The sequence below is a fragment of the Pimephales promelas genome, chromosome 21 (assembly GCF_988280905.1).
Source record: "Pimephales promelas chromosome 21, fPimPro1.hap1.1, whole genome shotgun sequence".
In the NCBI taxonomy this organism is placed as follows: Eukaryota; Metazoa; Chordata; class Actinopteri; order Cypriniformes; family Leuciscidae; genus Pimephales; species Pimephales promelas.
Genome location: NC_142789.1, coordinates 23270510 through 23282105, shown reverse-complemented (window position 1 = coordinate 23282105; position 11596 = coordinate 23270510). Strand labels below are relative to the sequence as shown.

Sequence of the window (11596 nt, the reverse complement as noted above, 5' to 3'; positions counted from 1 at the left end):
ATGATGTTGTATGTCTTTGGCCTGTAAAAAAAAAAAAAAAAAAACAATAAAGAAAGTTGCCATGGTCGTTTGAAAGACAACAACCAAAAACACTGTCAAAAAATGAATGTGGACAAATGCCTGGCAAGAAAACAGCAGCTTGGTGAATGGTGTGCACAGGGTGGGTCATGGAATACATCAAGATAAACAGGTCAGTCCAGAATCAGTTAGCTTCTTAAATAAAACATATCTTCACCATTTCTGCACATTCATTTTACCTGTGCAGAGAGGACACTCAGGTGAACACATGGCATCCAATACAGGGCAATCGGGCTACCTACCCACCGGAGCGGCCTTATTCTGCACCATACCCGACATCTTCTACTTAGTGGAGCTTGTGAGTTGATTTTATTTGATATAAATTCAAATACTGATTAGTTGTACACTGTATATTGTTGGTTTAATTTAAACATGTAATGGTTGCCTAAAATTTCAAAATGATTGGAATTCAATTGAGTTAATACAATGGAGATTGGTTTACAAAAAAAAAAACATTATGTTATAAAATATTATGTTATCTGAACTACATAAGTTGATTTGACAAAATAAAAATATTTTGATCACAAATAGAGATTGAAAACCATAATAATGAGAATTTATAATCTGGCCTCCTGATTTATTTTAATTAAGTGTCATTTTAAAAAGAAATAAATACTGTATTAAGAGAAAATGTATACAATTACGTAATTATTAAAAAAATACAGTTTTGAAATCTAAAGACTATACTGTTACATCCAAGTTATTTAAAATGATTTGATTCATTATTGTAAGTGAATACATAAACATCCTAAGCAAATCTGTAATAAATGTCAGAATGTTTTTATTCTATTTTATTTCAGTGTCATTATTTTCTCATTATATCCAATTTAGATGTTCATTGTTTGATATATTTATGTAATATTTTAGGAAAAGTTTTAAAATTCATAAGCAAATATGTTCACAAAGGGAAAGAGAGTCTTAATTTTTCATCTTTTTAAAAATATGTTGGTAACACTTTACAATAAGGTTAATTAGTTAACTGCCTTAACATGAACTAAGAATGAACAATACTTCTACAGCGTTTATTAATCTTAGTTAATATTAATCCCAAAATTTACTAATACATTATTAAAATCAAAGGTTGTATTTGTTAAACATTATTTAATGCACTGTGAACTATAACGTGAACAAACGATGAACAGCTGTAATTTTATTAACTAATGTTAACAAAGATCAATACAGTAACACATGTATTGATCATTGTTAGTTTATGTTAGTTAATAAACTAATGTTAACTAATGATCCTTACTGTAAAGTGTTACCAATATACTTTCTTGTAGAAAAAAATACAACTGGAAGCTTCATTATGTTTATCTCTTAGGTCTTTGGCGGTCTGGTGTTGTGTCTAGTCGCATCTACAAAGCTCGTGTCACCCCTCGAGATTAACTTCCAGCCACTCTTCGACTTTAGCCTGACAACCCCCAGCAACCCTCAGGCCTATGTGATTTCTGTGACAATTTTCTGCTTCCTCATGACATTCACCTGGTTGATAGTCTTTGCCACTGGATGTCATCGTAACAAAAGCTCTTGGGCAAGCGCGGTAGGTTCATAATCTCTCTCTTTCTCTCTACTTCATCTCTACTCATGAAGACATTTTCCTATTTTAACATTTTCTTAAATTTCTCTCCACAGGATGTTGCATGCCATGGAATTGCATCACTCCTCTATCTCAGTGCGTCTGTGCTTCTAGCTTTAGTAACCATTTCGTATGGTCTTTTAAGCAAAGATGTAATTGAATACAAGCTGAATGTAGCTGCCGTGGTGAGTCCCTCTTGCCAAAATCAAATTTCCAAATCTAATATTACCTGTTAAATATGAATATAACTAGTATTAATATATTGGCGAAATCTATGAACAAAAATGACAAAGCTGATGTTCTGAATAATCTTGAATATTTAGAGTAGGCTACTAAACACGTAACGTAACCTCATGCAGGTTAATCCAGCTTCATGTAGTACCACGTGAAATCAAGATTACACAAATGAAAGTCATGTTAAAAAAAGCAACTGTACATTTTTCCCGTTGGAAGTGTATGTGATTATTTGTCTCTTTAATTTCAGGTGTTTGCCTTCCTCACCACTACAGTGTACGTCATCCACACCATTTTCTCAGCCCTCAGATGGAAATCCTTCTAAAGCATCTTCTGGACACAACCTGATTTACTCATACGATTGTCCGCCTCATTAAGTTATTACAAATGTCATATAATGCATCAGTAATAATTCATGTGATACTAGATTTACTGTCCAGGCTTCTTGTGTTCTGTAAAATGCATACAGACTATTTTTTAAAACCACTTTTTACTTTTTTTGTAAACTAGTCTCACCTTAGGTGTAACTTATTGTCATTCCTATATGACTTATCTAATGAAGGAGATTATGAAATATCTTTGGGGTGTGATCTCTTGGTGTGTCACTGGATACATGTGTGTCTCTAAAGGGCATCAAATTCACCTTTATTTTTAAATAGCCTACAAAGGGAAGATTTTCTGGAATGAATCACTTGCTTTTACAACATTCTGTCAGTGTGATGAACCATAAAACCCCTTTTTTTCATTTTCAACAACAACAAAAACGAACAAAAAAACGCAACTTTTGTTTTTAAGTGTCTTTGCAGTTGCTATGGTTTTTGGTCTTTATCCTATATGGACCTTCTTTAGCCCCGCCCCTTGTTCAGGACTTCGCTTGTTGTGTTCTGTCTTCCGGTTTGTAGGCCTATTTTAACAGCATGAAGTTAAGACCTTACAGATTTATGAATGAACCGCTCATTTTGAAATCTTCGCAGTCTGACATTTGTAATGAGTTCCGCTTCAAACGTTACAATGCTCATGAAAACATTCGTTAACTACACAATCAGTAAATCCACTAAAGCGAATTACTGTTTGACAGTGATGCCATAGAAATGTACAAGTTCAAACACAAATTCGCACTTGTTTCTCTGACGCGTACACTCTTAAAAAAGGTTATTTATTGGTATCAACGGTTCTATGATGAATCTTTAACATGTTATCTTTCCAACGGAGTCCCTATTTCAGTAGCTACTTTTGTGTTCTCTTTCAAACATTGTCCCCACAAGAAACTTTGCATTCACTCGCACAAAAAAAAAAAAAAAAAACAACTTGTGGTTTTTGAGTGCACATATGTTTGTGCGCCCCCCCCCCCCCCCCCCCATGTCCCTTTATGGGCTCTGTATTTTCCATTTCAAAAGAGGTTATTTTGATTATTTAAATGTTCTTTACAATGAGGAAATAAAATGTTCTTCTACATGGCATCACTTAAAAAAAATCCCTTTTGGAACAGTTGTATTGTATATGGTATTCTGTGGTTGCTTACAGGTCAAAAAGTCACTAAAATCTAGAGATTTTTGGCCCATGTTAGTGTTAGTGCTTATAGAATGTAGAAATACAGAAAACTTATGGTATTATTCAGTTAACATATCTTTGAATTAGCAAAGCACCACAAAAAAATGACTAATCCAATAGCAGAGTACAGTGTAGATGCAATCACAGCATTTCTGTTAGGTTTCTTTTTTGTGTGTGTCATTTAATCTGTGTATTTTGGTGTGTCTCTCTGTTTCTTAAAGCATTTGGTGTGTCTGTTTTTGACTATTAAATTTCTTGCTTTTCTACAACTGGTTTCAACTGTTTGACCTGGTTTAACCTGTTCTTGTGGGGTTTGGAATGACGTATGATTAACATAACACAGGGAGTGTGAGTTCACACACGTCTTAAACCAAGACAATTGGGCCCTGTAAGGTGATGTCTATGAACTGTATCAAAATGTTTAATTCATGAGGGCAGGACAGGTGGGGAAAAGACACCAAGAGTCCAGGTGCATTACATGGCTACTTCTAAGTATTCATAGATCCCAAAAGCCACACTAAAAATGTATAAATGCCATTGCATTAGATAACTTATAAATTTCACCTTAGTCTTTTGGCTTGCTTAGTATCACAAAACTGCTCAGAAACACAGCGGTTAAGATCCAAATGCAGCTTTAATAGGGACAGCGTAACCCGATAAATAGGCAAAGGTCAAATACACAGGTAGGCAGTCCATCCATATGAACAAACAAAACAGGCATGGGTCAGTTTCAGGGACAGAAGAATAATCCAAAAAACAATCAAAAATCGGGAGACCAGTGAGAACCCCTTGGGAATACAGTGTAACAACATACAAAACTTTGCAGTGAGTGAATTTGAAAACCAGGCTTATAAGGGGTGAGCTAAACAAGGTAATGAGATACAGGTGAATGCAATTAGTGATGAGTCCGGGCAGTGAGTTATGGGAAATGTAGTTTGTGAGGGAGTGATAATAGCCTGTGTGGACTGCCCTCTGGTGGCTCTCAAGGGCACTCCAGCTGATGACCATTACACTTATTTGGGGACACTTAATATTCAACAATATTATTGATCTGCCTTTGACACCATTATATGAGAATTGTTTTTCCAATATTATTATAACTGAACTAAATGAATAACTTTTTTACAACAAAAATAAAGCATCACTGAATATAAAAAATATAAAACAAAAATAATGCAATGAAAGTGAATGGTGACATGGGGTTGCATTATGCCTGAGATCTGCTTTTGGGTGGGAAACGGGTTTGAAATGTCACAAAGAGGAAACGATTTTAATTTCACAACTTTAATAACATTATTAACAGTAAATGTTGTACTTGTTCTCTATTGTTGATAGCCTATGTCAACTGGCAAATACACTAAGTTTCGTCATGCTGGCATGTATTAAAACAAGTGTGTTGGCACAGGGAAAACTGTTTTGCAGTCCAAGCCTGTACTTATTTCTTGGGAGAATACTCGACTGCCTTTCATGAGTACTGTTGATCCATGACACACATTTAAGCAAAGTGTGGCAAGCAGGGCGGGGCCGAGAGCCGTGGGAATGGAGCGAGGCCGGTGGCATGAGTGTTAATGTACTTCACCTGCGCACCTCAGCGGTTTTGAGTCACGGTGGAGCTCCGGAAGGATAAAACGAGGAGCCGGCCATCTCCATCTTGGTAGCGCGCCACCTTGCATCACTCCTAGAAAAAGGAAAATGTCCAAAAAGGCGGGATTAGCTGAGGTGACATGACGGCTAACAAACAGCAGACAAACGGCTATTGGTGACAGCAGCGGCAATCCAAGAGGCCATGCCATTATTTATGCAGAACTTTAAGCCTCAATATAATTTAAACGGATGAGTTATACAAAAAAATCATCCTCCTCACAGTTGTCATGAAGGGGGAAAATTAGCTATATAGACTAAAACCACTTTTTAGACCAGGCTGTAAAAAAAAAATGTTGTGCTGTAAAGTTGGGTGTATTAACATGAGGATGGGATTCATTGACGATGTGTGAGAAGAGAATAAAATAAGTAAATTAGAGTAAAATAACATTGCTTTATGTAAAGTTATTTAGGCTACAGTATAACTATAATTATATTGTGTGAAATCTGTTATGCTCTGGAGCCTCATCATGGAGCCTACCTCTGAAACAGGATTAATCACCCTCCTTTTTGGAATTTAAAGCTGAGGTTATCAGTTTACACTGATAAACTTCCCTGTATGTCACATAACCTGCTTTCTGGAATACCTCCCAAGCCTGGACTTTATGTTGTTTTGTTTTAGTTACGCGGCAGTTGTCCGTGTTGTCCGCTGCTACTATACTTTCGTTTTGTTCTTTATGTTTATTTTGTGATTAAAGTTGATCTTACTGTTTGCTGTTTCCCGCTTCCTTCTTCCCTTGACAACAAACCTTGTTAAACTAAGCCTTTTAAAAGTCTACAGGCTCAGGGCATCCCAGACTTTAATATTTTAATAATTGATAAACTAATACATAACATGTAAACTCATAAACAGACTAATTGTCTAACCATCTGAGAATTCGGTATGGAGATAAAGGTTAGGATCAAGATTTTTTCTTTGTAGTATTACTGCACACGGTGTATATTTGCATCATTTGATGTTTGCTTTCGGCACCTGATAGAGCCGGATTTTGGACCCGGAAACAGTGATGTCAGACAAGATTGAGACACATAAATGTTTTAAAGTCAAGTATACAAATAATATTTGATGCACTTCTAAATAGCATAGTCGGGATGTTGTTGGTTTTTTTTTTTCTTTTTTTTTTTTTACATTGATTTATTACATGGAACATTGGTGTTGAAATGCATTTTGTTGAGATGTATTTTTTTATATAGCCTTTTCGTGTAAAAATGTTTTAGCCTATTACTAACTTTTTTTTCCAACTGTGGCCATGTATGTATTAAAATGTATCAACACTATTGCAATAATAAATTATTTTTTTTTTGCATTTGGTTCAGTTTCTTCAGTTTGTTTATTATAAGAGAAGTTAATGGTAAGCTACTAACAAGAACTAAAAACTATTCCCAAAAAAGCAGACACTCCGCAACATGCCATTTCCACTGACACCATCATTGCACAAGCGCATAGGAAAGTAAATGAACAAAGAAAAAAATAGCTAAGGTGTGAGTGTCTCTGTAATCTCATGGATACTTCAGAGCCTGATTCTCTGTCACCCAGCCCTCAACGTTTTGAAACTGTGGTTAAAAATAGTTGATCTAGTGGAACTTCAACAAGGATAAGACTCAAGATGTGTCCTAAGCTTTGATCAAACATGTGGACATTTTCTGGCTGGTACATTAGAAGATGATAGGAATATTTTTAATCAGAGGAACATTGCATTTTACATCAACAGGAAAGAATGTATGCTGGATGTCAAAAAACTCTTTCACGGCTGTTGATTGGAATATTAATATGCGTCACAGATGTAATGGGAGAATTCAGTTTTGATTTGTTTCATGAAATCTCTGTTTAGTATCGAGAGGTAGCAAGCGGTCTCTGACTCACCTCAGTATTTGTTGGCAAGAAGCAAACATGTTTTTCAGCCTTAGGGGCCTTACAATAAGTTTGGCAGTGTTATAAAAAAAGATTTTTGGAAGATCACTTTATTAAATGTAAATAAAATGCTGATTTGGATGTTTTGTTTTTATTATTATGACCTTCAGGTCAATGTATGTGCCCTAAATGAAGAGTTGGATGGAGGTTTATGTAACACAAACATCATATAACGACACTTTATCTGAAACAGAAAACGAGAGATGAAAAATTGAGCGTGTGTTTGTGACAATCATTGCCGCCCTATATACCGGCGATGACCGCGTCATTGCCGCTACAGGGTGGATAATTCTTAATCTAACAAACTTCAAAGTTGTTTAATCACTTATGAGATGAAGATTCATTACTGCTGTTTTCAGCAAACTTGAAGAAAGATCACATAATCACAGTTTTTATGGGTGCTGACAGCTCAGATTAAGGGTCTATGGTCGCTCACACAAACCAAATCATATGACTTTCCAAGTTAGTCACTTCATATGTTCTTCCTACATGAGACTGTGTATCCTACATGACATAGCAGGACTGGGCATCATGAATCATCATAATATGTAGAAAATAAAGCACAGGGTACCTTCAGGCAATTTGAAATGGACCTCGGACAACTGCACTGCTGCAAAAAAGTCATACATATCACATGACATGACTATACAGTCAGATCATCATCTATGGATATATCAAGTCAAACTGAAAAACAGCAATGATGGAATGTGCTGATAATGTGGCATCAACGTTAGAGAAAGATGATCAAGAAGATATAAAGACTACTTACGTAAGTTGTATTCTCTCATAGAGCTTTTATAAATTCTTCCATAGCCTATCGCTTGCACATTCAACTCTATTCTCTATTCTCGCTTCATTGAACATGTAGTCTTTGTTGACATAGGGACAAAATAATACATTTTATTTATTTATTATTTTTTGGGGGGCGGGGGGTCATTATAAAAATGTCTCTTGACTTGAAAAATGTCAAATTTGACCATTTTAAGTTAGTTTTTCTTACCACACAATTATTTAAACATCATTAAAATTAATGTTGTCCTATGTCAAAATGTAAATAAATACCATAGAGGAGAAAAATGTTCTGAACTTAAAATGTCAGCAATTCGTGATAAGATTGGCAACAAAGTACTTGCCTAAGTGCACTTTATCACTTGATTATATGATAAAGGGCAGAAATAGCATTAAAGACACTGATAAAATCCCTTAACAAATTCAAAACCAGAGAATATGAAGTCAAACACATGATGCTTTTTCCTGCATTTGTGGCATACTGAAATGTAGCTGCTCCGTTGATGTTTATAGGATTTTGCATTTTAGCCAAACACGGTCATGATTCATGGGCTTGCAAGTCCATGTGCTTTTTATGTGCCCTTCTCATAGAGCCCAGTTAGACGTCAAAACGCAATACGTCTAAAGTGCCTAAAAGTGTTATATCACTTTGCCCTTATGCAACTCAACTCATGCCACAGCATGTTAAATTTAAATGCACTGATTTGGAGGCATGATGTATACTGATACCAAATGGTAATAATGACTTGCTTATTTACTGCTATGGTCCACTTTAGACATTCTACCAAGTAACTTTGCAACTACTGTACATGCCAACTAACTTTCAGTCTTAGACTGTTAGGTTAGGGTTAGATGGTAGAATTAGTGTTAAAATTGCTGTAAATTTAAGAATGTTTGTTGGAGGAGCATCAAATTAAAAAAAGCTAGCAGATTTTAATAAAATGTTAGCAGGTAAGAAGACTATAAGAAAAGTTAGTTGACAGACACTGTAAACTATTATTTTTATGATTTATTATCACAACTTTGTATCTTTTGTCAAATCAACTTAGTTAATGCGGTTCAGATAACATAATATTTTGACTTTCTGTTTATTAAACCAATTTCCTTCATTATTAACTCAAATTTTTCTTTTCAAAAAACTCAAAATTTTAAAGCAACCAAACTTACTTTTTTAAGTTGAACCAAAAATATTTTTTTACAGCAAATTTACTTATACAGTAGTTTCTAAAGTGCAACCAATGATTTTTGCAGGAGGCCTGTCACATTTCATAATGTATTTGCCTCTTGCCTCCAGTATATGAGCTGCATCTGCCTCTTCCAACTGAAGGATGTAAGCATGGTTGTTATAGTTACCTAAAACTAAAACCTTGGTTTATTAAAGTCATTTAAAAATACAAAAAAACTAAACATTGAACTAAGATTTAAATGAAAAGAGAAAAAATATAATAAAAACTAATAATTGAAACTGTAACAGTCTCTCAATGATACTAAAATAACAATGAATGTAAGCCAGCTTCTCTAAACCTTTCAGGATGTCTCACGGGATCAGAATATGTCATGACTGGGGTCCTGGGAACTGTGGAAAATCACCAGGAGTGCTTCTTACGTCCTCAGCGCATTCCTGCCTTCGTTGCACACACACACACAGACACATATATTGCCACACGCACACAGGGGGAGAAGAAAGCTATACCTGCCAGCGGAGCCCCTTTATCTTGCACGTGTCTGTTAAGGACAAGAAGCTGGCAGATAGCAGAGCTTCACAGACAGGGTAGCAAGTGACAGGCTCCGAGCACAACCTTGTATGGAAGTGGCTGAGGGAGAGGAGAACGATAAGCAACAACCCAACTATGCTGTCCATGTTTAGAGGCGCTCACTGGGCCCACCAGGCCAGAAACAATGCCTGTTTCTGTTAAATTTAGACAGGTTATCGGCCACCGCTCCTCTCCCTAGACAGTCTCTCACAGCACCACAGGGAATACGGAGGTGAGTCCATATAGGATTGATTGCTTCAGGGATCTCTAGGTAGGCAGAGTTGCATTCAAAGCCATTGTTTTATTGGATGAATGACTTATTAGATGGCTTTAAGGACTAATGACTTATTAGATGGCATCATTTGCAGTTGGATCATAATTGTATTTTGATTATTGCTTTGTGGAATGTTCTAAATGATCAAATTTCTGAATGCTCAAACGTCATTAAGTTAAACAACTGCTTTAACAACAAAAAAGGAAATTGGGAATTAATATAAAATTTCTTGTAGAATTATTTGAAAGTGAATAAATCATGCAACATATTTTTAAGAAGCTAAATTCATTTCAACAGTTGCCAAGTGCTAAATGAGAATAAAATCTGGCTTTTTGTAAATAAAATGTTACTTGCAAGCTGGCTGATTACTTTATTTGGAATTGGAACTGGAATATAATTTGTGGTTTGGATCGAGATGTTAATCTGATGCTTACTAATGTAAATCAGGCGTCTTTTATCATGTTTTATTTCAGTGGAAAATTTACCGTCAGAGGTTTATCATGGATGGCTAAGAAAATTAGTTTCTCCCGAATTTGATTATTCCTCACATTAACCTCCAAAAATAAAAATATGAGGAATAGAATCTGAAAATATATGGTATAGTTTCACCAAGAAATTGAAAAATTAACCAGTCGTCTTTTAAAAAACGTACAGGGATAATATATACTATATATGTTGATTCATATTCTCACTTTATTCGACATTTGTGGCAAAATCATCTTTCCTTTTTTTACTTGCTTGGAAGTTATATTGTTTTAACGGTGACAATGTTTTTATGGTGTGATTCGAACTTCATTCAATCTGATTTTCCATTTAAGGGCCAGCGAGTTGCTTAGCCAAGGCAAACAGAGGAAAAGTGAGAGAGAAAATATAAAAAACAGCAATATGCATCATCATCATCCCAGCTGATGTATAGATTTTACTTACTCTCAGACTTTCAGCCCAGTAAATAGCTCATCCATACCAGTGAGAGAGTTAGGAAAAGTCTAGTTCTTCCATGACATGACTATGACAGACTGCCCATGAGCAAGTGACAACATACTGTTGCTATTTATTTATGTATTTGTTTTACAGTGGACAGGTTTTGTTTGGCAGGAGGTCAGGCATAAGATTCAGGTATGCCTGTGGAACTGCAAGCACAAATAGTCATCTTACAGAGAATAACCTCACTGAGTCAACGGTGAGCTCACTCCATCTCAAGGCCTCCCCTCCTCGTCTCACAGTTGTGGAGAGGTGAAAGCAGCCCACAACAGCAAAAGCCTCCAGATGTAGCCTAAAGTTCACGGCAAGCTGCATTCGGACATTTTGTGTTTGCTTCTGTTCTGCGTAGGACACATTTTGAGGCTGAAAGATAATGTGAAATGCAGAGTAATCATTTTATTGGCATCTTTTTGAATACATGTAATGAATTGTTCTTATAGACTTCTGGCAAATGCTATTTAGGTAAAGCTTTTAAGTTGGCATCAAATGGGAGTTGTGATATAGTCTTTTCTTACTGTATATAAATATACAGTATAATATACATATATACAATTACTAAAATTATTTGATTTTAAATGGATTCATATGACACATGCATGTCATAGAGGTTCAAATTCATTCTGATCCTGCTGGAATACATCAATTATCTTTTTCGCTTAGACGCTTCGGATGCTACTTTTTTCTTTGCCATCTCTTGCATGTGTGCATTTACCCAAAATTGAATTCTAAGTCAACTCCCAAAACCAATTACACACAGATCGCACTGTGTACGAGTATGCAAGACAACCTCTATACTGTATACATGC

The 11596-nt window shown here is 35.6% G+C and overlaps 1 protein-coding gene across 1 annotated transcript; it reads left to right on the top strand.

The window, feature by feature from the left end:
- The first annotated feature begins 237 nt into the window (after nucleotides 1–237).
- Nucleotides 238–3195, top strand: LOC120480760 (myelin and lymphocyte protein). The gene is made up of 4 exons (XM_039674146.2): nucleotides 238–376; nucleotides 1400–1618; nucleotides 1711–1839; nucleotides 2139–3195. The coding sequence occupies exons 1-4, from the start codon at nucleotides 287–289 to the stop codon at nucleotides 2211–2213; spliced, it is 513 nt and encodes a 170-aa protein (XP_039530080.2). The 5' UTR covers nucleotides 238–286; the 3' UTR covers nucleotides 2214–3195.
- Nucleotides 3196–11596: the final 8401 nt, after the last annotated feature.

What these genes read in the sequence shown, in the direction of transcription:
- LOC120480760 (XM_039674146.2), top strand. Translation starts at nt 287, where the DNA reads ATGGCATCCAATACAGGGCAATCGGGCTACCTACCCACCGGAGCGGCC. An exon ending in TCTTCTACTTAGTGGAGCTT is followed by an intron (nt 377 to 1,399) that starts GTGAGTTGATTT and finishes TTTATCTCTTAG; the next exon opens with GTCTTTGGCGGTCTGGTGTT. An exon ending in AAAGCTCTTGGGCAAGCGCG is followed by an intron (nt 1,619 to 1,710) that starts GTAGGTTCATAA and finishes TTCTCTCCACAG; the next exon opens with GATGTTGCATGCCATGGAAT.